This window comes from Camarhynchus parvulus, chromosome 25 (assembly GCF_901933205.1).
Source record: "Camarhynchus parvulus chromosome 25, STF_HiC, whole genome shotgun sequence".
NCBI classification, from domain to species: domain Eukaryota; kingdom Metazoa; phylum Chordata; class Aves; order Passeriformes; family Thraupidae; genus Camarhynchus; species Camarhynchus parvulus.
The window spans coordinates 1,610,419-1,636,451 of record NC_044595.1 but is presented as its reverse complement, the minus strand read 5'-3'; the positions used below and the strand labels follow the sequence as shown (position 1 = coordinate 1,636,451).

At 54.3% G+C, this 26,033-nt stretch overlaps 1 protein-coding gene across 2 annotated transcripts; it reads right to left on the bottom strand.

Annotated features, from left to right (window-relative positions):
• Positions 1–533: 533 nt before the first annotated feature.
• Positions 534–24,207, bottom strand: CADM3 (cell adhesion molecule 3). Of its 2 annotated transcripts, XM_030965472.1 has the most exons (10): positions 24,057–24,207; positions 11,994–12,134; positions 10,985–11,137; positions 9,807–9,944; positions 7,924–8,094; positions 6,862–6,952; positions 5,106–5,275; positions 3,246–3,356; positions 2,424–2,549; positions 534–1,386 (listed from the first exon to the last, which is right to left on the bottom strand). In XM_030965472.1, exons 1-10 carry the CDS (start codon positions 24,130–24,132, stop codon positions 1,268–1,270), a joined length of 1,296 nt encoding a protein of 431 aa, XP_030821332.1. In that variant the 5' UTR covers positions 24,133–24,207; the 3' UTR covers positions 534–1,267. The 2 variants fall into 2 exon arrangements, with proteins under 2 accessions (XP_030821332.1, XP_030821333.1); XM_030965473.1 differs by lacking the exon at positions 3,246–3,356.
• Positions 24,208–26,033: the final 1,826 nt, after the last annotated feature.

The window sequence follows — 26,033 nt, the reverse complement described above, 5'->3', positions numbered from 1 at the left end:
CCAGGGGTGCCCTAAGGATGCCGGGGGGGGCAGCCCCATCCTGGGGGTGCCCAGTTCGCGGGGGCTGAGCTGGACAGGTGGGGAAAGGTGTTTGGTTTTGTCATGGAAGTGAAGGTGAAGAGGCAGCAGGAAGGACAAGGAGGAAGGGTGAACCCACCCCCCCCCAAAGCCTCTGTGGTGACCCCAAACTCCCCAGACCCCAAACCCAGGTGTTTTGGTTGGGGTTCTCAGAGCCAAGAAGAAAATCAGCCCTTTCCAAGCTCATCCCTGCCCTGGGAAGGGGCTGGGGAGGGAAGTTGGGGGCAGAGAGACCCCAGCTCTGCTCTGGGGGGGCCCCAGGGAAGCAGCCCCAGCCCCAGGGGCGCTGCTTCCTGCACTGAACATCTCAATAGATGGTTCAAATTGGCATTTCCAATCAGAGAATTTAAGAAAAATTAAATAAATTAAAAAAAAAATAAAATCAGGGGCTTTTCTTCTAGATTTGCCTCCCCTCCCCCAAAATAAACCTCAGCCCTCCCCCCCTCCCGCTGGGGTGGGACCAGGGAGCTGTGGGGGCTCCTGGTGTCTCTGGGGGTCCCACCCTGGCCTTTCACCCCCTTTCACACACTGACTGCACGAGGACAGCTCTGCTCCCGCATGGACACTGCTCCACAAGAACCACCAAGGATAAAATCGGGGCAGGGGCTCGCTCCGCTCCCACCTGGAGTCACCCCCCGAGCACGGGGAGGGGACAACGGGGACACCCAGGATCCCAACCTCACCCCGGGAACCCGGAGCTGTGATTTTATCCTTGGACATCAAAGAAACCAAAAGGGAGAGAAACAAAGGGAAGAGCTACATCGACCCCAGCCCAACACCCCAACCAAGGGCCCGAAGCAAAGAGCAGCCACGAAACCAAAGCCAAAAAATAAAAAAGGTCCAAAAAGGAAGAAGGAAGAAGTCGCTCACTCACGGGTTTTGGGTCTGTGGGGTTTGGGGCGTGGGGATGGAGGTGCAAGCAAGCAAACGGGGCCGGGGCTCTCGCTGTTGGAGTGAAGGATTTGTACAAGTTCAAGAAGCGTCAGCAGCGCCTCGAGGCCGGTGGCTCTCCCTGCTCTCTGTCCCGCCATCCCTCTGTCCGTCCGTCCGTCCGCCCGTGCCGGGCGCCAGAGAAAATCTGTTGGGTTTTGTGGGGTTTGTGGTCTGGTTGCCGTTGCCATCGGGGTTCTCTTGGCTCCATTTCTCTCTCTCTCTCTCTCTCTCTCTCTCCTCCCTCTCTCTGACCCTTTTAGATGAAATATTCCTTCTTGTCGTCGCCGCCGGCCTGGCCGCCCTCGGCGTTGATGATGGCGGTGTCGGCGTCCGGAGCATCGTCCGAGCCTTTGGCCTCGTGGGTCAGGTACGTCCCTGGAAAAGGGGGTGGGGTCATGGGGGGCTCTGCCAGAGACCCCTCCCACACAGCCAGAGGGCCTGGAGGGTCTGCTGGGGTTGGATGCAATGGGAAAGTCACTGGGAGGGGATGGGATCAATGGGATCCATGGGATGGGATCAATGGGATGGGATGGGATGGGATGGGATGGGATGGGATGGGATGGGATTAATGGGATGGGATGGGATGGGATGGGATGGGATGGGATGGGATGGGATGGGATGGGATGGGATGGGATGGGATGGGATGGGATTGATGGGATGGGATAGGATCCATGGGATGGGATGGGATGGGATGGGATCAATGGGATCCATGGGATGGGATCCATGGGATGGGATGGGATGGGATCAATGGGATCCATGGGATGGGATCCATGGGATCCATGGGATGGGATCAATGGGATCCATGGGATGGGATCCATGGGATGGGATCCATGGGATGGGATGGGATGGGATCAATGGGATCCATGGGATGGGATCCATGGGATCCATGGGATGGGATCAATGGGATCCACGGGATGGGATCAACGGGATGGGATCCATGGGATGGGATGCAGACTCACTGGGGTGCTCCAGGTTTTTGGGCAGTGTCCACTTGTGGAGTGGCCAGTGCCAGCCAGGCTCCTGACCCCCCCCCAAACCCCTCCTGGAGAAGCAGGGGGTCCTGGCTGCCCCCCAGAGCAGGGGGGGGGCCTCTACTCACACATCACCACAGGGGGTGGCTGATGGGGGGGTGTCACCGTGTCCCCAGAGCCTGGGCACAAACCTGCTGGGCATGAAAAGGGCAGGTGGAGGGAAAGGAGGAGGAGGAAGGCAGAGGGAGGAGCTGAGGGGGACATGGGGACAGGGACAATCCCAGGACAGAGATGGAGAACAGGGCTGGGAGCTGCCTCCCCCTGCATTCCCTGGGACATCCCCACGCCACGGGCAGCACCAGGAGCTGCCTCCCTTCATCCCCCCTGCCCTGAGACCCCCGGGGGCTCCTGCAGCCCCCCCTACAGCTCCCCAGGCCGTACCTTTGTGCCTGATCAGGTAATGTCCCAGCACGATGAGGAGGCTGAGCAGGAGGAAGACAATGACAGCCACCACCCCGCCGATCATCGCGTGGTAGGTGCTGGAGGTCGAGGGCACCGGGCTGGCATCTGCCCAGGCAGGGGAGAAAAAAAAAAGAGACAGAAAGGAGCTGAGACCCTGCAGGGCAGCAGATGATGCTGCTCCTCCCACCAGGAGCTCCATCCTGGCACAGTGAGAATGGGGTGAGCAAAGGGGGAAATCTCATCTTCCAGAAAAATTAAAAAAAAAAATCAAAAAGCAAAATGGAAATCCCATCCTCCACAGTGGGGTGTTGACCCCAAAAAGGGAGGATGGGCAGGTTTGGGTGGGAGGGGACATGCAGGCTGGCACAGCAACATGAGAGGTGATGGCAGGACCCCAAAGGTGGTCCCGAGTCAGCCACATCCTGTCCTGGATGGGGAATCCAGTGGAAAGATTCCATCCCGTGCTGGAATCCTGTGCCAGCCCTGGGGCACAGCGACAAATCCTCCTCCCAGCCGTGCCCCATCAGCTCAGGGTGGGGACAGAGCCACACTTGGGAAGGACAAGGCGGGGGGGACACGCAGGGGTGGCAGCAGGACAGAGGGACAACACGGCACACGGACACACGGGACAAGGGACAGCTCGGGGAGCTGCTGCTCAGGGCTCCTCCTGGAAAACGCCAAAATCCACACCCACCACGGGGCTGGAGCCACCTGGCAGGGCTGTCCCCAGGCCAGCGCGGGGCCACCGTCCTCCTGTGGAGCTTCTCCAGGCCAAAGAGACAGAAAAGGAGCTTACGGTACCTTGGATGGGAGCTGGAGTGAAGGATGGAGCCGAGGCCATGGAAGCATGACAGATGGGCTGGGAAGGGCCCGGGGTGGAGTGAACGTGTGGGGTGGGGAGCTGGGGATGATCTGGGGAGGACAACAAAAACACAGGACATGAATCAATGCCACGAAGGGCCAGCGAGGTGACAGAGCCCTGAGGGGACCCTCAGCAGGTCCATCTGTGACCCCTTTGCTTCTGCCACCAACCTTGGGGACATTGTGACCATCTTCCACCATCTCCTGTCCTGCCAGACCTTGGTTATTCCTTGAGGGACTCTCGTGGTGTCACCCACGATGAGGTGTCACCTGTGCGTGTCCTTGGGGACCACAGGGTGCTGGCACCAAGGTGGGCAAGGCTGGAGGTGGCTCCAGTGCCTGAGACACGAGTGGCTTTAGGGACAAAAGTGACAATTCCACCAAGCCTGGATAAGGAGCTCTGTGTCTGCTGTGACAGGGCAAGGGACAGCAGGTGCCACCCCTCAAGGGACAGCAGGTGCCACCTCTCGAGGACAGCACCAGGCACCCAGGGTGAGCTCCTGGTTGGGTGCAGAGAGCTCTGGGTGCTCACACAGGGGACACAGGGGACACACAAGGGGTGACACAGGAGTGGCTGCACAGGGTTGGGCATTTGGGGGCTCGTTCTGGGCAGGCTGAGGGAGGGGACACAGGGGACAAAGTGCCACTGAGGTGCCACCACACTGCAAGGGAAGGAGCCAGGTAAGGGAAGAGCTGGAAGTCCAAGGCCGGGAGACAGAGATGGAGAGAGGGGGGAGGAGAGCGGGAACCTTTGGATTTCCTTTGGATTTTCCAAATCGAAGGAAAAATGGCAGGGAAATGGGATCATGTGGGGTGGGCACGGGCTGGGATGGGCACAGGGGAGCTGGGACGGCAGCCAGGGGTGGGCACTGGCAGCAGCACGCAGCACACACGGCCCTGAACCACGTGTGACACATGGCGTGGGGACATGGGGACACACACAGCCCTGAACCACCAATCCATGCGGACATGGGGACACACAGAGAGCCCTGAACCACGTGTGACACGTGGCATGGGGACATGGGGACACACACAGACCTGTCCCACGTGTGACACATGGCATGGGGACATGGGGACACACACAGCCCTGAACCACCAATCCATGGGGACATGGGGACACCCAGAGAGCTCTGTCCCATGTGTGACATGGCATGGGGACACACACAGAGCCCTGAACCATGTGTGACACGTGGCATGGGGACATGGGGACACACACAGCGAACCACCAATCCATGGGGACATGGGGACACACAGGGGACCCTGCACCATGTGGGGAGCATGCATGGGGCGGCCCCTTACCCGACCCCATGTTGACAGGTGGCATGGGGACATAGTGACAATTTCTGAGCACAGTAGGGATGCACACGTGCGGCAGGATGCAGTGCCCCTTCACACCGCCAGGTGACAGGGATGACACAGTGACACTTTCTGAGCACATAGGATGCAGTGCACAGGATGCAGTGCCCTCACTCACAGGTGACAGGAATGACACAGTGACACATTTTGGGCACACGGGATGCAATGCCCCCTGTGCACAGGGTGACACAGCGACACTTTCTGGGCACAAAGGATGCAGTGCCCCCTGTGCACAGGTGACACAGTGACACATTTTGGGCACACAGGATGCAGTGCCCCCTGTGCCCTCACCCACAGGTGACACAGTGACACTTTTTGGGCACACGGGATGCAGTGCACAGGATGCAGTGCCCTCACCCCCAGGTGACAGGGATGACACAGTGACACTTTCTGGGCACACAGGTGACATGGTGACACATTCTGGACGCCCAGGGCCACACTCACCGCTGACGTCCAGGTTGTACTTGGCCACCACGCTGCCCATGGAGCTGGTGGCCGTGCACACGTAGGTGCCACTGTCACTCTTGTTGAGGAAGGGGAAGATGAGCACGCTGTCGGAGCTGAGCTGCAGGGGAGCGTCGCTGCCCTCCTTCTCCCAGAGGAATTCCTGCGGGCTGGGCACAAAACGAGGCCTTGGGAACCCAGGGCCCTGCCTTCCTGGGCAGCTTTGGGTTAATGGGATGGGGTTTTTATAGGGTGGGGAAGACTAAATCCTAAAGGAATGGGATGGGGATAAACTGATACCTCGGGGTTTCTCTGTTTAGTTTTATATTAATGTCACCGGGATCTTTTATAGGATGGGGAAGACTAAATCCTATAGGAATGGGATAGGGATAAACTGATACCTTGAGATTTTCTGTTCAGCTTAATATTAATGTTATTGGGATCTTTTTATAGGGTGGGGAAGACTAAATCCTAAAGGAATGGGATGGGGATAAAATGATACCCTGGGGTGTTTCTGTTCTGATACCTTGGGGGTTTTCTGTTCTGGTTTTTTGTTCAGCTTTATATTAATGGTACTAGGATCTTTTCATGGGGTGGGGAAGATAAAATCCTGTAGGAATGGGATGGACATAAACTGAATCCTTGGGGTATTTCTGTTGTGTTTTTCTGTTTAGCTTTATATTAATGTTATTGGGATCTTTTCACAAGGTGGGGAAGATAAAATCCGATAGGAACGGGATGGGGTCAACTGATTCCTTGGGGTTTTTCTGTTGTGTTTAAGTTTTTCTGTTCTGTTTTTCAGTTTGGTTTTATAATAATGGTACTGGGGTTTTTTTATAGGGTGGGGAAGACTAAATCCTATAGGAATGAGATGGGCATAAACTGATTCCTTGGGGTATTTCTGTTGTGTTTTTCTGTGATATTTTTCTGTTTAGTTTTTTATTAATGGTACTGGGATCTTTTTACAGGGTGGGGAAGATAAAATCCTACAGGAACGGGATGGGGATAAACTGATTCTTTGGGGTTTTTCTGCTCTGTTTTTCTGTTTAGCTTTATATTAATGTAACTGGGATCTTTTCACAGGGTGGGGAAGAAAAAATCCTATAGGAATGGGGATAAACTGATACCCTGGGTTTTAAGTTTTTCTGTTTAGCTTTATATTAATGTTCCTAGGATCTTTTCACAAAACAATCCTATTCCAGCTGGAGACTCAAGGCCAATCTATTCAAACTTCAGGCCCAAATCATCAACAACGTGAAAAGATGCAAGCAAGGAGGATGAAACTTCATCATTTGAAGCTCTTAATTGGAGATAACTCCTATATGCAAATAAATGAAAATAAAATTTATAAACTGGACTACAACTTATAAACTAGACTAAAAAACTTATAAACTAGACTAAAACTTATTAAAAAGTGAGATCTCGTGACCAAGCCCTTTTTTCTTCCATCTTGGAGCCATCTGGGCACTGCCAGGGTGTGGCTTTTGATGGCATTTCAATAAAAATTCACTTTATTCCTCTTAAATCCACCCAGTTCCAGCTCCTTGAGGATGTCCCAGGACACAGAGGGGGAAATGTTTCATTTAGGGACGAGCCAGGATGGATCTGCTGCTCCAGGAGAGGACAGGGGGCTCTCATGGAACCCCCAAGGACAGGGACACCCCAAACCCAGGCAGCACCTCCTGGTTTGGGGTGTGGGACCTGGCAGAGGCAGGGGAGGCCCTGAGGAGGAGGAGGGAGGTGAGGAAGGCCTTACATGGGGTTGCCCTGCCCGTCACATTGCAGCTGCAGCTTCTCCCCCTCCCGCGGGTACTGCGGGTGCGGCTCGATCTTCGCTGTGGGTTTGTCTGGAAAACGGGGAGAGGAACAGGGGGGTGAGGGCCTGGCACCCCAAATCCTGCCCTGGGATCCCAAATCCTGCCCTGGAACCCCAAATCCTGCCCTGGAACCCCAAATCCTGCACCTGGGATCCCAAATCCTGCACCTGGGATCCCAAATCCTGCCTTAGTGCCCCAAATCCTGCCCCTGGGATCCCAAATCCTCCTGCCCTGGAACCCCAAATGCTGCCTTGGTGTCCCAAATTCTGCTCCTGGCACCCCAAATCCTGCACCTGGCATCCCAAATCCTGCCCTGGCACCCCAAATCCTGCCCTGGAACCCCAAATACTGCCTTGGAACCCCAAATCCTGCACCTGGGATCCCAAATCCTGCACCTGGGATCCCAAATCCTGCCTTAGTGCCCCAAATCCTGCACCTGGCATCCCAAATCCTGCCCTGGAACCCCAAATCCTGCCTTGGAACCCCAAATCCTGCACCTGGGATCCCAAATCCTGCACCTGGGATCCCAAATCCTGCCTTAGTGCCCCAAATCCTGCACCTGGCATCCCAAATCCTGCCCTGGAACCCCAAATGCTGCCTTGGTGTCCCAAATTCTGCTCCTGGCACCCCAAATCCTGCACCTGGCATCCCAAATCCTGCACCTGGAACCCCAAATCCGCCTTGGTACCCCAAATCCTGCACCTGGTACCCTGGCACCCCAAATCCTGCACCTGGCATCCCAAATCCTGCTTCTGGTACCCCAAATCCTGCACCTGGTACCCCAAATCCTGCCCTGGCACCCCAAATCCTCCACCTGGCACCCCAAAACTCTCCCCTGGCACCCCAAATCCTCCACCTGTCACCCCAAATCTCACACCTGGCACCCCAAATCTCACACCTGTCACCCCAAATCCCCCGCCCCGGGCCGATTCTGGGTGTGCAGGGCTGAGGGCTGACACCAGCCCACCTGTGCCCCACCCCCAACGTCCCCCCCCACGTACAGTGGACCTGCAGCTTCTGCGTGGTGGACCTCTCCGAGTTCTGCAGGGACTCGTGGTCCACGGTGCAGGTGACCTCGACCTCGTTGTCCTCCTTGGTGACGCGGAACTCCACCCTGCTGGTCACCGTGAAGGTCTTGCCATTGGGGTCCTCCACCACCTCGGTCACCGTGTCTGTGGGGACAGGGGACAGCGACAGGTGGCACACTGAGCGGGGGACAGCCCTGCCCGGGGGAAGGGGGAAAACAGAAATTTCCACTGAAGGGTTTGAGCTGCAGCCGCGGGAGAAGGTTGGGCTGATGTAAATATTGTAAAAATGTTATTGTGGTTGTATTATCATTAAATTATAACTGCATTATAATTGTATTATAATCACATAATAACTGTATTGCAACTGTATTGTATTATAATTGTATTATAATTGTATTATAACCAACTGTATTATATGTTACATATTAATTATGTATTATAATATAGTGCATTATAACTGTATTATAACTGCATTATAATTATAATTACATAATAAAGGTATTGCAACTGTATTATAATTGTATTATAACTATATTATAATTGTATTATAACTATATTATAATTGTATTATAACCAACTGTATTATAACTACATTACATATTATGTATTAATTATGCATTATAATATAGTGCATTATAACTGCATTATAACCAACTGTATTATAACCATATTATATATTACATATTAATTATGTATTATAATATAGTGCATTTTAACTGCATTATAACTGCATTATAATTGTATTATAACCAACTGTATTATAACTACATTACATATTATGTATTAATTATGTATTATAATATAGTGCATTATAACTGCATTATAACCAACTGTATTATAACCATATTATATATTACATATTAATTATGTATTATAGTGCATTATAACTGCATTATAACTGCATTATAACTGCATCATAATTGTATTATAACCTGCTGTGTTATATCTCTATTACATATTATATATTAATTATGTATTATAATATAGTGCATTATAACTGCATTATAATTGTATCAAAACTGTAGTATAACTGTGTTATAATTGCATTATAATTGTATTATTATAATTGTAAAAATACAATACACAGACATTAAGCAGAAAAATCATAAACATGTATTAGTTTAGAAAGTGGTATTAGTTTAGAAGGTTATATATTATATTATATATATAATAATGTAATGTAATGTAATTTAATATAATGTAATGTAATTATATTGTATATTATGTAATTATTATATATTCTGTATTCTATATTTTATATAATTATACATTATAGAATAAATATAATATAATATATAAATATATAATTCCACTTCATGATTTTATATACATTATATATAATATATATAATTGTTTATATCTTTTATATATCATATATTATTATATATGATATAATAGATATAATAGAATAGATATGATATAGTATAATATATATGATATAATATAGTGTAGTATTATATTATATTATATTATATTATATTATATTATATTATATTATATTATATTATATTATATTATATTTAACGATATTATATAATGATACTCTATATATTACATTATATTATACATAATATAATTATTTATATATTTTATATATATAATTATATACAATATATATAATACAATATATATATATATTTTTATATATATATATAAAAATAATATAATTACATATTACCTCCTACCAAAGAAACCCGTGACTCCCCTTGCTCTATAACCAAACCCCCTCCTAAAACCCCCCAACCTCCAACGCCGCCACTCACCCATCCCACAAATCACCCCCAAACTGCAATCAGCCCCCCCCTCCATTCCCAGCTGTCCCCTGTCCCCCCGCGGTGTCCCCAAGCTGTCCCCACCCTTGATGTCCCTGTTGCCCTTCCTCCAGCGCAGCTGCGCCGCGGGTTTGCTGCCGGACGAGCGGCAGATGAGCCGCGCCACCTTCTCCTCATCGATGGGCTGCTCGTGGCCGAAGATTTGGGGCTTCTGGGGGATTCCTGGAGGAAGGAGGAAGAGGAGGAGACAAAAAAAAAAAACCAAAAAAACGGAGACAAACCTGAGCTGGCTGCAAGGTGTGACATCAGGCAGGTGATGGGGTCTGGGAGCTGCTGATGGGGGTTGTGGAATCCTTTCCTCAGGGAAAGCCTGCCCTTGGCATCTCAAATCCTGCCCTGGTATCCCAAATCTTGTCCCCAGAATCCTATATCCTGTCCTTGGAACCCCAAATCCTGCACCTGGTACTCCAAATCCTGTCCTGGCATCCCAAATCCTGCACCTGGTACTCAAAATCCTGCACCTGGCATCCCAAATCCTGCACCTGGCATCCCAAATCCTGCACCTGGTACTCAAAATCCTGCACCTGGCATCCCAAATCCTGCACCTGGCATCCCAAATCCTGCACCTGGTACTCAAAATCCTGCACCTGGCATCCCAAATCCTGCACCTGGCATCCCAAATCCTGCACCTGGTACTCAAAATCCTGCACCTGGCATCCCAAATCCTGCACCTGGCATCCCAAATCCTGCACCTGGTACTCAAAATCCTGCACCTGGCATCCCAAATCCTGCTCTTGGAACCAAATCCTGCACCTGGTACTAAAAAAACTTCTCCTGGCATCCCAAATCCTTCCCCTGGAACCCCAAATCCTGCACCTGGTACTCCAAAACCTTCCCCTGGCACTGGGAAATCTTTCAGCCAGGGTGGCACAGCCTGGATTTTAGGGACAGCCTGAACTTTAGGAAAAGAGGGAAATCTTTTAACAAGGGTGGCACAGTCTGGATTTTAGGAAAAGAAGGAAATCTTTTAGCCAGGGTGGCACAGCCTGGACTTTAGAAAAAGAGGGAAATTTTTAACAAGGGTGGCACAGTCTGGACTTTAGGACAGTCTGGACTTTAGGCACAGAGGGAAATCTTTTAATAAGGGTGGCACAACCTGGACTTTAGGAACAGTGAGAAATCTTTCAGTCAGGGTGGCACAGCCTGGATTTTGGGCACAGTGGGCAATGGGTGGCACATTTAGGGCTGTGCCCATGTCCTACCCAGCACGGTGACCAGGGCCTTGGCCGTCCTCACGGGCATGGTGAAGATGGAGCAGGTGTACTCGCCCTCGTCGGCCAGCACCACGTCGCTGATGCTGATGGTCAGCTCGTTGGGGGTGGATCTCTCCAGCTGGATCCTGTTATCCCGCAGGGCTGGGGACAAAAGGGACATTGGGGTCAGTGCCACCACCCCAGCTGAGTGCCATCACCACAGCCACCACCCCAGCCCAATGCCACCACCTCAGCCCAGTGCCACCACCTCAGCCCAATGCCACCACCCCAGCTCAGTGCCCAAGCTCTGGGGTTTTACCTCAAGTTGGGCTTTTAGCTTATTTTTCCCCAGTTCTGGGGTTTTACCCAACTGTGGGGTTTTACCTCCAGTTGGGATTTTACCTCATTTTCCCCAACTGTGGGGTTTACGTCCTTTTTCCCCAACTGTGGGATTTTATTTCATTTTCCCCCAACTGTGGCGTTTTACCTCCAGTTGGGGTTTTACCTCATTTATCCCCAACTGTGGGATTTTACCTCATTTTCCCCAACTTTGGGATTTTACCTCATTTATCCCCATCTGTGGGATTTTACCTCATTTTCCCCAACTTTGAGGTTTTACGTCCTTTTTCCCCAGCTCCGGGATTTTACCTCCAGTTGGGATTTTACCCCATTTTCCCCAAACTATGGGATTTTACCTCATTTTCCCCAAACTGTGGGGTTTTACCCCATTTTCCCCAAACTGTGGGATTTTATTTCATTTTCCCCCAACTGTGGGATTTTACCTCATTTTCCCCAACTGTGGGATTTTATTTCATTTTCCCCCAACTGTGGGGTTTTACCTCCAGTTGGGGTTTTACCTCATTTATCCCCAACTGTGGGATTTTACCTCATTTTCCCCAACTTTGGGATTTTACCTCATTTTCCCCAACTTTGAGGTTTTACCTCCTTTTTCCCCAGCTCCGGGATTTTACCTCCAGTTGGGATTTTACCTCATTTTCCCCAAACTGTGGGGTTTTACCTCGTTTCTCCCCGAAGTACAGGGTCTGCTGGGCAGGGTTGGACCACTGCAGCGAGGAATCATCGGGATCCTCCACCTGGCACTTGAGCACCACCGTGCCCCCGGCCACCACGGTCTCGTCCGACGTCGTGGGCTGGCTCTCTGCACGTGGAAAAGGACAATTAATGGTGTCACCTCCCTCCAGAGCATCCCAGGGCACAGCACTGTCCCCAAAAGCCACCTGAGCACAGCTCTGTGTCGGCCCTGTCCCTTTGCAGAGATGGTTCCAAAAACCAGAGGGGTTTTTGCCTCATTCCTGAGCTGGGATGGGTCCTGCCACCCCACCTGCAGCAGCCACGGGGACAAGGGGACACTGATGTCCCCAAGGCAGCTCCCAGGGACAGGAACACTTCTCCGGAGCTGCTGGAGGGTCCTGCCACGAGCACATCCCAGATTTGGCCAGGGAGGATGGACCTGGGGATGGGGATGAAGGGTTAATCCCAGTTTGAGGCTTCTCTGGAAATCCTGGCCAGGGAGGGACTCATGGAATGGGTTGGGTTGAAGGGACCCTAAATGTCACCCAGTGTCACCCTTGCCATGGCAGGGACGCTGTCCCAGGTGCTCCAAGCCCTGCCTGGGATGCAGCAGGAGAGGCTGGCACTGCCTGGTGGCATCTGGGGAGGGACTGAGCCCTGCCACCCCACCTGCAGGAGCCAGGGGGACAGGGGGACACTGCTGTCCCCAGGGCAGCTCCCAGGGACAGGAGCTGCTGGAGGGTCCTGCCACGAGCAGATCCCTGCAGAGCATCCCAAAATTGGCCAGGGAGGATGGACCTGGGGATGAAGGGTTAATCCCAGTTTGAGGCTTCTCTGGAAACCCTGGACTCATGGAATGCGTTGGGTTGAAGGGACCCTAAATGTCACCTAAATTTCCACTGTCCCAGGTGCCCTAAGCCCTGCCTGGGACGCAGCAGGAGAAGCTGGCACTGCCTGGTGGCATCTGGGGAGGGATTGAGCCTGGCACTCCCTGCCAGGCACTCCTGGGATGCTCCATTCTCCACAGGCACCCGCAGCGCATGGAGTGCCACCTGTGAGTGTCACTGTCCCCCTCCCAGTGCCACCCCAGGCTGTGTTCCTTCAGCTCCTCCTCCTCTCCTTCCTCCCCTGGAGCAGCCCAAGGGCAGGGACAGCAGCTCCAGGATCAGATAACCCCCCCAGCCCAAGGACAGCTATTTTTGGGAAGCTGCAGTGCCAGGGACAAGGGGGACGTGGCACAATCCCCAGGCCCAGCAAATGGAAACACCTGAATTTCCTCGTTCTCCACATGCAAGGTGAAAAGAAATTTATCCTTTTGCTGCCATCACAAACTCCTCAAATAAATGAGTGAGTAAGTAAATAAATAAAGAAGTATATATATATATATATATATATATATATATATATTTCTTTATTTATGTATATGTATATGTACATGTATATGTATATGTATATGTACATGTATATGTATATATATGTATATATGTATATATATGTATATATGTATATATAAATAAAATTAATTCAATAATAAACATAAATTTAAATAATAAAATAATAATTTAATAAATGATATCATTAACAAGATACAAAGTATTAGAACAAAGAAATAAAAGTTTAAAATGAATAAGAAAAAAAAATCAAAATGAAAATGTAATAGAAATAACAAAATAGATCATGATAACAGATAGAATTTTAAATTTAATAAAAAATCAGTTCGTACATAAAAATAGAATAGAAATAACAAAACATAAAATCGAATATAATTCTAATAAATAAATAAAAATAATAATTAATAAATCGAAATAAATAGATCAATCCAAGCCAGCAGCACCAGCCTGTCCCCAGCCCAGGGGTCTCAGAGCAGGGACTGTCCCCTGGTGCCACCCCTGTGCAGCCAAGGCTGGGCAGGGCTGGCACCACGAGCTGTGCCAGGTGCTGCACGCCAGGAGCATCCGCCCTGCCCGTGCCAGCCCAGGCTGTGCCACCTGCCAGGGCTGGCACTGTCCCCTGGCCCCCTCCTGCCCCGGCCTGGGGGCTGCAGGGACCCCTCAGGGCACCCTCCAGCCCCTGCTCTGGGAGGTGGAGGAGTTCTTTTCAGTGGAAATATATTTTTAAATATAGATATGTATTCATTTAGCTATTTTAAAAATATTTCTTTATAATATATATTATAAATATATTATTTATATTATTTATTATATATTACTGTCCCCATCCAAAAATGACAGTCCCGTACAGCAGGGATTGTCCCAACCCAGCACTGAGTGTCCCCATCCAGCAGGGACTGTCCCCATGCAGAAATGACTGTCCCCAAATCTCCGCAGCTCTGGGCCTCCAGCCCCACGATGCCCCCAAAACCAGGAAAAAATTGATTTTCTGCATCCCAGGAATTCTGCACCACAGCCACGGAGCAGATTCAGTGCTAGAGATCAATAATGAAATGTTTGATTTCACCCGGAGCAGGGACAGAGGCTGGGAAGAGCCCAGCAGATGTGGGGGACAAGACTGGAGCTGCAGGAACCTCTCCAAGGAATGTCCTCCCCATCCCAGCTTTTTTTCCAGGCTGGGAAAGCATCTCTGGAGCAGAAATAACCCCAGGGAAAACCACCCACTGCTCCAAGCCCTCCAACGCCTCTGGTTCACAGTCACGGCCCAAAAATGTTTCTCGTTTCCCTCCTTCATTCTCAAAAAAAACCCATTTCTTATTTCTCTCTTTCTTTCCCAGAAAAGCATTTCTCATTTCCCTCCTGATTTCCCAGAAAAACATTTCTCATTTCCCTCCTCCTTCCCCAAAATTCCCCTCCTTCATTCCCAAAAAAAACTCCCTCCTCATTCCCCTCCTTCTTTCCCATTTACTCTGTGTTCATCAGCACAAAGATCCAATTCATCCCCTTGGGCACAGATGTTTTCCAAGGCTCCTTTTTCTCCTCTCCAAGGATTTTATGTTCCAGGAATTCCCTCCTCAGCTCCATCCCCACTTTTCCTGTGTGGATCCATACAGGAATCAGCTCTGGCAGGGAGGGAATTTTGAATTCTCATGGATTCTTGCAGGAACAGGGAGGGAATTTTGAATTCCTGTGGATCCATGCAGGAATCAGCCCTGGCAGGGAGGGAATTTTGAATTCTCATGGATTCTTGCAGGAATCAGCTGTAGCAGGGTAGGGAGTTTTGAATTGAATTCCTGTGGATCCATAAAGGAATCAGCCCTGGCAGGGAGGGAATCTTGAACTCAGTTGGATCCACGCAGGAACAGGGTGGGAATTTTGAATTCTCGTGGATCCTTGCAGGAATCAGCCCTGGCAGGGAGGGAATTTTGAACTCACAGATCAGCAAACCTCAGACATCTGCTGTGCACATCCCTTTGCAGGCTGATTTTTGCAGGGTGTGAATCCACAGTCTGGAATATCCAGAGCACAAATTCCAGGCAGCTGAGCAGCTCCAGATTTCCCAGGAGAGGGAAACCCGCTCCTGTTCGGGTGCATCTGCTCCTGCAGCTCCTTCCCCAGCCCAGATGTTCTCTGTGCTTGCAGGGTCCGTCCAGGCTGTCCCCAAAATGCAGATCCAAGCAGGGAGAAGATGCTGGAGCAGGCTCAGAGCCAAAGGTGAAGGTGGGAAGGATCCAGGCTGATCCAGGCCAGGGCTCCACGTGGGGTTAGGTAAAACGCAGCGTTCTTTTTTGGGGTCAAAAAGTTGAAATTCTCAGCATTTAGGACATCCTGTGTGGTGTCATCCGGCTCTGGGTACAGGAGCTGCAGAATTCAGGGTGTTCCTGTTCTCCTCACGGGGATAAATCCATCCAGAAACTCCACTGGGGCCTCAAGTTCCTTCTGGCAGCTCCAACTTTTGCATCTCCAGCCCCCACAGCCACTCCCTCCCTCCCACAGGGTGAAGGGATTGAAGCCAGCGTGCCAGGGACTGTCACAGGAATGAAAATATCCCCTAAAAGTGGGAAACACAGCCCGGGTGGGAAACACAGCCTCTGGCTCTGTGAGATCCAGAGGTTCAGGGGGGATCCTGATGTTCCAGCAGGACGGGATCTCATCCCTTGTGACCCCAGGGGCTTCACATCTTCCCCACATGAAACCCCCAAACCTCAAATTTCAGAGGATTTCCCTGAAAATTCACATTTCTGAGAAGGGGCACAGCAAGGGAATGCTTCCCACGTGAAATATCCTCACCCCAAAGCCCAAATTCCAGAGGATTTCCCTGAAAATGAGCATTCCCTGACTCCAGGGGCTTCACACTTCCCCACATTAAACCCAGTGTCACAGGTCCCTGAGAGACCCCAAAATGAGAGAATTCCCCCAAAACTTCAGGGCACAGAGCAGGGTGACCCCTGTGCCAGCTGAGTGCTGAGAGGGGGCAGAGCAGAGGAAAACCTCATTTCTGTGCCACCACAATCCCCCTGACAGCATTTCCTGCTATCACAGCTCCCTGAGAGACCCCAAAAGAAGAGAATTCCCCCAAAATCCTGGGGCACAGAGCAGGGTGACCCCTGTGCCAGCTGAGAGCTGAGAGGGGGCAGAGCAGAGGGACTGGGCCACCACAAATCCCCCAATCCCCCTGATAGCATTTCCTGCTATCACAGCTCCCTGAGGGACCCCAAAAGGAGAAAATTCCCCCAAAACTTCAGGGCACAGAGCAGGGTGACCCCTGTGCCAGCTGAGAGCTGAGAGGGGGCAGAGCAGAGGGACTGGGCCACCACAAATCCCCCAATCCCCCTGATAGCCTTTCCTGCTATCACAGCTCTCTGAGAGACCCCAAAATGAGAGAATTCCCCCAAAACCTCAGGGCCTGGGGCAGGGTGACCCCTGTGCCAGCACCCTCCCCCAGTGTGACAGCCAAGAGCTGAGAACTCCTATTTTCGAGTGGGATTTTAGCTCCTACCCTAAGGCCAATCTCCAACATGACTGTTGCCAAGGGAACCAGCTCGGCGCGTTGACAGTTCTGCTTTAAGGATCTCCCTGCCCAACGAGGTGCCTCAGCCCAGCTGGATGCCCTGGCACAAGGTTTGGTGGTCCTGAGGCCACCTCAGCCCTGCTGTCCTGAGCAATTGTCACCCCAAGTGCCCCCAGGATTAACCACACAGGCTTGTGTAAGATGAGATTCGGTTTTAATATCCTTATATTTAATGTTATATTAATTTATTATATTTTATATTTTTAATATCCGACTATTTGAAATCATTTCTTTATTTTTAATAACAGAACTGAGGGGTGGGGAAGCCCTGGCAGCTCTGCTCCTCCCCTGGGGGACAGCACAGCCAATGCCTCCTCCTGACCTGCCAAGAAATGGAATCACGGAAAGGCCACAGTGGCAAAGAACCCACAGACACGCCAATCTCAGGGAGACCAAAATAAAGCCAGAAATCAAAGTTGGAGAGGCAAAATGGAGCCTCCAGGAGCAGCATGAGGTGTTCAGAGAAGCTCAGAGGCTGGAGCACCTCAGGAGCTCTCCTGGATCCATCTCCTTGTGGCTTCAGACCAAGGTCCTGGTGGCAGCAGGAGGGAGAATGAGGAGCTGCAGCTCTGGACACTCCAAGCACATCCCAGCTCTGGAACATCTCCCCAGGATGTCACCGTGATATTTTCTGAACAAATCCTTTCACCGGGGCTTCTTCTCCTGGCAAGATGAGAAGCCTCAGCTTCTCCACGTTTTTCTCCTCTGGAATGTGGTCTGGAGATTGGTCATTAATTAAAAACAATTCACATGTTTGGATAAACAATCCCAGTCCAGCTGTGTCAGGACTCTGGTCAGTCACAGGTTTTTATTATCATTCTTTTCCAGCCTTCTGATGTCTCCTTTCTTTCTTTAGTATAGTTTTAGTATATCATTTTTTTTAATATATATAAGAATATATCATGAGAAGCCTCAGCGTCTCCATGTTTTGCTCCTCTGGAATGTGGTCTGGAGATTGTTTATCCAAACATGTGAATTGTTTTTAATTAATGGCCAATCACCATCAGCTGTGTTAGGACTCTGGTCAGTCATGGGTTTTTATTATCATTCTTGTCTAGCCTTCTGATGTATCCTTACTCTTTAGTATAGTTTTAGCATATAATTTCTTATTATTTGATGATATTATATTAAAAATCAGCCTTCTGAGAACATGGAGTCAGATTCTCCTCTCTCACCTCACCCTGGGGACCTCACAACACCACAGCAGGGTGCGTGGGGGTCCAGCTCTGGCCACCAGTGCAGACACCCCAAAGCAGCAGGAGTGCCATGAGATGTTCAGGGAAGCCCAGGAGCTCTCCTGGATCCATCTCCTCGTGCCTTCAGACCAAGATCCTGATGGCAGCAGGAGGGAGGAGAACGAGGAGCTCTGGAACATCTCCCCAGGGTTTGGGGGGGTCCTTAGCAAGTCCTGTCCCTCTGAGCAGCCCCCAGCCCAGGGACCTGCTGCTCTCCCTGCCAGTGGCCACTGAGCCCAGCAGCGTCAGAACTCATTTCCCTGGAGATCCCAGCCTGAAAGCAACAGCCTGGAAAAGCTGAGCTTGCCAACAAACACCGTTTGAGGTGTTGGAGGCTGAGGAAAAACATCTGCAGCTCAAGCACCGCCTGGAGCATCACCCGAGGACGGGGCAGCTCCCAGGATGCTGCAGGGACACAGCTCTGCTGTTTCCTATTGGAATATTTACAAATATAACCGAGGGGACGTGCCTGAGCTTGTCTGGCCCTTGCTGCTGAACCAAAGAGGGGCAACTGTGGTGTTTCACCCCAGAGACACTTTTGGCTGGCGGATGTGTGGTGTTTCACCCCACAGACACTTTTGGCTGGCTGGTGTGTGGTGTTTCACCCCAGAGACACTTTTGGCTGGCTGGTGTGTGGTGTTTCACCCCAGAGACACTTTTGGCTGGCTGGATGTGTGGTGTTTCACCCCAGAGACACTTTTGGCTGGCTGGGTGTGTGGTGTTTCACCCCAGAGACACTTTTGGCTGGCTGGGTGTGTGGTGTTTCACCCCAGAGACACTTTTGGCCAGCTGGTGTGTGGTGTTTCACCCCACAGACACTTTTGGCCAGCTGGTGTGTGGTGTTTCACCCCACAGACACTTTTGGCTGGCTGGATGTGTGGTGTTTCACCCCACAGACACTTTTGGCTGGCTGGATGTGTGGTGTTTCACCCCAGAGACACTTTTGGCCAGCTGGTGTGTGGTGTTTCACCCCACAGACACTTTTGGCTGGCTGGATGTGTGGTGTTTCACCCCAGAGACACTTTTGGCTGGTTGGTGTGTGGTGTTTCACCCCACAGACACTTTTGGCTGGCTGGTGTGTGGTGTTTCACCCCAGAGACACTTTTGGCTGGCTGGTGTGTGGTGTTTCACCCCAGAGACACTTTTGGCTGGCTGGGTGTGTGGTGTTTCACCCCACAGACACTTTTGGCTGGCTGGATGTGTGGTGTTTCACCCCACAGACACTTTTGGCTGGCTGGGTGCTGCAGCTGGGCACTGCAGACAAGTCCAGGCCTGCAGGAGCTCTGGTGGTGCTGGGATGGAGCTTCCCCCCATAACAGGGGCTGCTCCTCAGGTTTATCTCTGCCAGGGAAGCTTTAAGGCGATGGTGAAGGAAAGGAGTCAGTTCTGATGGAGGGTTTGGATCCAGAGCTTTATTCTGGCCCACAGGCCTCTGAATGCAGCACCAGCTCCAACAGAACTCCCTGAGCCCGTGGTTGCTGCTCCTTTGAACCCCGGGGAGAGGGGCAGGGAAGGGGTCGGGAGCCACCAAGCAGGGACAGGAGGGGAGGGACAAAGGGACAAAGGACACCTGGATGGCCCAATGCCCCCCAGGGGTTTGAACCTGCCAATCACTCGATTCCTTCTGGAATTCCAGGTCTGACAGACAGCGCTGGGAGGGGAAAGGAGAGGTGACTGACACACCTGGGAGGGAATTATCAGGGGAGGGACCCGGGGTTCTGGGCTAAACCCTGAACTCACAACGCAACAGCTTCCCAGCCAAACTCCTGGGAAACGCTGTTCCTGCCAGTCCTGCCACCCTCCAGACACCGCAGAGGCTCCGGGGCAGCCGCAGCATCCAACACCTGCCCGCGGTCCCCGTGCCCTCGGCCGCACCCCGGCGCGGGCGGAGCGTGGCTGGGCGGGTGACTGGAATGGTTAAACACATCCCTGCTCTCTCTTCCCCGCCTCCCTCCGCTGGCACCGGCTGCCTTTGGGTTGTCTGGCTCGGTGCTGTTGGCACCGGGGCTGCCCAAAATAAAGCACGGCGAGTTCCTGCCTCGGCTCCTCATCCTCCCGCCCAGGGATAGCACCGGGGGGGAAGAGGAGCTCTCTGGGAGGGGGATGGAGAATCTCAGCTCTCACAGGTGGGTGGAGGAGCTGGGGCAGCACAGAGGTCACTCCCACCCCTCTCCATCACCACCCGATGAAGGCTCTGCTGGTCTCAGCTGATGGTGCCCGGCCAAGAGCAGAGGGGCCAGAACTGGACCAGATGGTTCAAGCTGAGCTGACCCAGTAACTGAGAGGAGGAGGAGGAGGAGCAGGTCCATCTGACTGTGGGGGTGTCACAGAGCTGGCAGCACCTTCCAGGGCCCACTGAAGAGCCAAAGCAACGAGGCCTCCACTCAATCTGTGCAGAACCAGCACTGGGGGACCTGCACAGCCAAGGCATCAGCAGGGCTGGAAAAGCAGCTCAGGTGGAGACCAGGCTGGGCAGGGGGTGCCAGCCCAGCCACTGGCACAGCAGAACAAGCAGAGCCCACCAAGCTCCCAGCTGGCACCGCCACCAAAACCACCTCGGACACGCGCCCAGAACCTGCCCCGCTCCTCTCCTGCAGGGACCCGGATGGGCACGAGACACCCTGGATTGGCACAAAACGAGGTTAGGAACCAAGGCAGGGAAAACAAACAGGAACAGCTCTACTGCAGCTCCCTCCATCTGCCTGCACGGCCGCCGTGCCAGCGCCGGGGTGACTCCCCAGATGCCGCCGCCTCCGGTTCCTCCGGCGGTTCCAACACCCCTGGAGAGGTGAGAACGTCAGGCACAGGGGGAAGAGGCAGCGTCCTGCAGGCAGGAGACCTCCCAGGCAGGGAATCCTGGGCAAGCAGGGCGTTTTCCCCTCCAGAGGAGGATGGGTACCCGCACCTCGGGATGCTCAGCTCGGGTTCCAGCAGCATCGCCCCATTCCTTCGGGATTTCTCCTCCCAGCAAACAGCACAACCAGAGGTTTGGCCATGCCAAATCCTACAGCACTGCCAGGCCAGAGGCAGAATTCCTGTCCTGGCAGCGGTGCCAGCACATCCCTCACCGTCTGGGCACCTCCACAGAGCCTGATCCCAGGCTTTGTCCTAAAATCCAGCCCTGCCTGTTGAGCCTAACGCGTTGTGCCAGACAGCTGAGTGGTGGATTCCGTGCTCTCCAGCCTGCACAGGGATGCTCTGCTCCCTCCCCTGGGGCTGAGCGCTGATCCCAGCCCTGGAACAGCTCCTTTCCCCCGGGCAGCTGATCCAAGTCATCCAAAATCAGGCCAAGCAGGTAGTGAGTGATGCAGAGAGGTCGCCCTCCCTCCTTTTCATGCCTCACCAGGGCTGTCACTGCTTCCTCAGCTCTGGAGCCGAGGGCTGCTGCTGGCACAGGCACTGGGAGCATATGGCAAAGCCCTAATGGCACTGGCAAAGGGGCTCTCCACACATTCCTTGGGGAAAAGCACCCTGGAAAGCAACGAGCAAAGAATTCTGCAGCTCCAGACAGTGCTGGGCTCTCCCACATCCCAGCAGGACCTGCAGATGTCACCTGCTCAAAGGCTGGGGGTGGCAAAGACGATGTGGGATCCCATCCCACATGGGCAGGACAGGCTGGGAGGCTGCAGGGCATCTCCCCAGGATAGAGGGAGGTTTTCTGAGTGGCCTGGCCAAGCTGAGAGCTCCAGAGACACAAAAACACCCTGCAGGACACCTCCCCATGTCCTCCAGTGCCCTAGGGAAAAATCAGCCCCAAATCATCTGGTTTTGGCCCCATGGTGGCCTCCCATGGCATTGTCCAAACAAAAGGGTTTGGACCTACAGATGTCACCTGCTCAAAGGCTGGGATTGCAAAAACCCTGTGGGACCCCATCCCACACAGGCTGGGAGCATCTCCCCAGGATAGAGGGAGGTTTTCTGAGTGGCCTGGCCAAGCTGAGAGCTCCAGCAGCTCCAGAGAGACCAAACTTGCAGGACAGGGACAGTGGCCTGAACCTGTCTCTCTGCAAACCTCCCCATGTCCTCCTGTGCCTCAGGGAAAAAAAAGACAGCCCCAAAGCCAACTGGTTTTGGCCCCGTGGTGGCCTCCCAGGGCATTGTCCAAACAAAAGGGTTACACAACTCCTGAGTGGAATAACCCTGCAGAGAGAGAATGATCCTCACACACAAGGACAACCACGCACCAGCCCAAACACACCCGAATGTGCCGACAGCAGCACAACGGCAGCCAAGAGCTCAGACAGGGCCCTCTTGTGCGGGAGCAGGGCCTGGGTGGCTTCCAGGGGTTCCACCACACGCTGCCATGCTTGTAGCAGAGCCATGCACAGCCCTGGAGGAATGTTCTCCAAGGAGGAGCCTCTATCCCTCCCCAGGACAGGTGCCAGGGAGGGGATGTCACGCTGGGATGGCTCAGGATGAGGCACCAACCATGAAAACACAACAACTTCTTTCCAAGCATCTCCCATCTCCTCTGCTCCTAAAGGATTTTTTTGGGGGGGTCTGTTTGTCCAGCTGTGCTGGACCCTGGCTCTGGCGGCCAGGGCTGGGCCACAGCAGAGGCCAGCCCAGGAGGAAATCTTGCAGTGTCACCATCCGGGCTGTGTCCTGTCCCAGGACAGCTCCGGGTCACGGCCACCTCCCCTCCTGGCATGCTCGGCCATCCCCAGCCCCACAGGCTGAGCATCCCCACGCTGGGGCTGCCAGGATGTCCCCACACCCTGGGGCTGAGCATCACCCACACCCAAGTGACTCTTTCGGGTGCCCGTGGGAGGACCGTGGCCAAAACCAGAACAAATCCCAGGATTCGTGGATGGGAACGCAGCCACCAGCCCCCAGAGGCTGTGACAGCGACAGAGATGGGTGCGGGGGAGCCGTGGGGGCTGCGAGCTCAGCCCTTGTCCCCACCGTGTCACCTCCCACCCGCACAGCCCTCGGGACCCTCGGTGCTGCTCCAGAGCCCCCTCCCTGCTCCTGATGGGGCGCAGGGATGTGGATGGAGACCGGACCCAGCCCCAGCTCCCCCAGACCACAACACGGCGGGTCCAGCCCAGCCCCCGGCCGGCGGCTGCACCTCCCCACCCAAACACACGCAGCAGCATCGCTCCTGTCACGACAGGCGACTCCCGACACGGCAAACGGAGCCGCCAGCAGCCAGACAGGGATGGCGGGTCCGAGCCACCGGGGCCGCCCCGCAGGGACCCGCAGCGACGGGGGACGCGGCGCTGCCACCGGCGAGCCCCGACACAAATCACAGCCGCTCCGCGCCTGTCGCGCCTGTCGCCGCCGGTGAACCCCTCTTTGTGTGACGAGCCCCGCTCATCCCGGCGGGACGGGGACCCCCGCCCATCCCGGGGAGGCGGCTCCCACCGGAGGCACCGGGGAGCCGCCCCAGCCGCGGCGCGGATGTCACCGGGCTCCCCCGGGAGCTCCATCCGCCCCTCCGTGTGTCACCGCCGAGCCCCGGCACCCTCACGGCGGGGCGGCTCCGCCGCACCGGGGACTCTCCATCCGCCCCCCCCCCGCTCTCCGCGGGCAGCGCCGGGAGGGGCCGAGCGCCGCCGCCGCCGCCCGCCGGGGCCTGTCTGGAACCTTCCGCCGCGGCCGTGGGGGGACACGACGGGCAGCACCGGCGCCGCCGTGACCTTGAGCCCCGCCGGCCGCCCGGGGAGCCGCACCCGCAGGCGGCGGCGGGGCGGGCCCCGAGGGCCGGGCGGGGCGGGGCGGGCGGTACCTGCCTGACCCACATAACGGCGCCGCCGTTCCCCGCACCTGTCGCTCGCTTCCCCGCATCCCCCGCCATGAGCGGCGGGGATGAGGAGGGAGCTTCGCCCGCTCGCGGTGCCGCCACTCACCGTCGCGGGAGAGGTTTCCCCGGGCGCTGCCGAAGCAGACGATGAGCAGGAGGATGCTGAGGGCGGGGGGCTGCATGCTGGCGGCGGCGGGAGCCCGCGGGGCCGGCGCGACCGAGCCGCAGCGCGGGCTGCGGGCGCTGCTCTCTCCGCTGCTCCCTCAGCTCTGGAGCCGGCGGTGCGGCAGCGGCGGCGATTAAATAGAGCGCGAGGAAGAGACCATTCGTGCCGGGGAGAAAGCGGGGGGGCCGCGCCGATGCCGCCCCCCTCGGCCCCCGTGTAAACACGCCCGCTCCGGCCGCCGGCCCCCCCCGCGGGCTGGGGCGCGGTGGTGCGCGCCGCATGCGCGGCTCCCCGCGGGAGGCAGGTGCGCGCGGGGCGGCGGCGGCGGCGGGAATGGGGCCCGTGATCCCCGTGATCCTCTCCATCCCCTCATCCCCTCGGTCCCCCCAGTCCCCGTGGTCCTCTCGGTGTCCGTGATCCCTGTGATCCCCTCGGTCCCCTCTGTCCCCTCCATCCCCTCGGTCCCTCCATCCGCTCTGTCCCCGTGATCCCCATCCCGCCCCCGATGCCCCAGGCTGTCTTCCCCAGACCGGATCCCCGCCATGGAACGGGGTCTCGCCGGTGTGGCGGCGGAAACGGGACCGGTCCCACCGCAGGGCACCGCCGGGTCGGCTCCTCTCTCGGCTCGCGGTGTCCCCGCCGTGGGCCCTGTCACTGTCACTGTCACCCGGCTGGGTGGATGGAGCACGGTCCCTTGGCAGGGAGAGGGGTCGGAGCAGAGATGCTCTGCTCAGCAGAGATGAGGGCTGTCACCTGTGCTGGGGGACACTCTCACTGGGGTGTCACCTGTGCTGGGATGTCACCTATGCTGGGGTGACACTCGTGCTGGGATGTCATCCATGTTAGGATGTCACTCTCACTGGGGTGTCACCCTTGCTAGGATGTCACCTATGCTGGGGTGTCACTCTCACTGGGGTGTCACCTGTGCTGGCATGTCACCTGTGCTAGGTTGTCACTCTCACTGGGGTGTCACCTATGTTGGGGTGTCACCTATGTTGGGGTGACACCTGTGCTGGGGTGACACCTGTGCTGGGGTGTCACTCTCCCTGGGATGTCACATGTTAGGATGTCACCCTTGCTATGATGTCACCCTCGCTATGATGCCACCCTCACTGGGATGTCGCCTCTGCTGTGTGTCACTCTCACTGCAGTGTCACCTGTTCTAGGGTGCTCCCCGTGCTGGGCTGTCACCTGTGTGTCCCAGCCCGCCCCTGTCCCTTGTCCCGCCCAGTCCCACAGCCTCTCCTGGCAGCTGGCCCCGTTTGGGCCGGGTCCCGCTCTGTGCCAGCCCCCAGAGGTCGGTGCCCGGTCCTGGCTGTCCCCTGGCTGTCCCCTGGCTGTCCCCTGGCATCTCCTTCGTCCCCCCTCACCCAGCCGTGTCTCAGCCATCATCTGATCCCCCCGAGCTCTGCCTCGTGCCAGCCCAGGCATTTCCAGCTCTGGAGGATTTCAGGGCTCTGCGGTGACACCCCCAACTCGTTTCCCGAGGAGAATTAACCCTTTATGGCAGCGTTCCCTCCCCAGCTCGCCACCTGTGGGACAAAACCCTCTTCTGACCCCGGGATGGCGTTTTAAAAACTTTTCATTCTACTGAACCTAAAAACTCCCTACAAATCCATTTCCCGCAGGCTCCAACCCCTCGGGAGGAGCTGCTCCGAGGCTCCTGCAGCGGAGCTGTGCCAGGGATGGCTCCGTTAGTCACAATCCCCGTGGGAAGCGCCCGTGGGAGGCACCAACAGCTCGGGCACGGTCCCTGCCCGTCCCCGCGCTGCCTCCGGCTCCATCCCGGGAGCCCTGGAGGTGACTAAAACTGCAAATTTCGGGTCAAATTTGAGGTCGCAGGAGGCTTTTCCCAGGTTTTTGCTCCTTGTCGGGTTGGAGAAAGGCTCGGGAAGCGCCCGTGGGAGGCAAGAACAG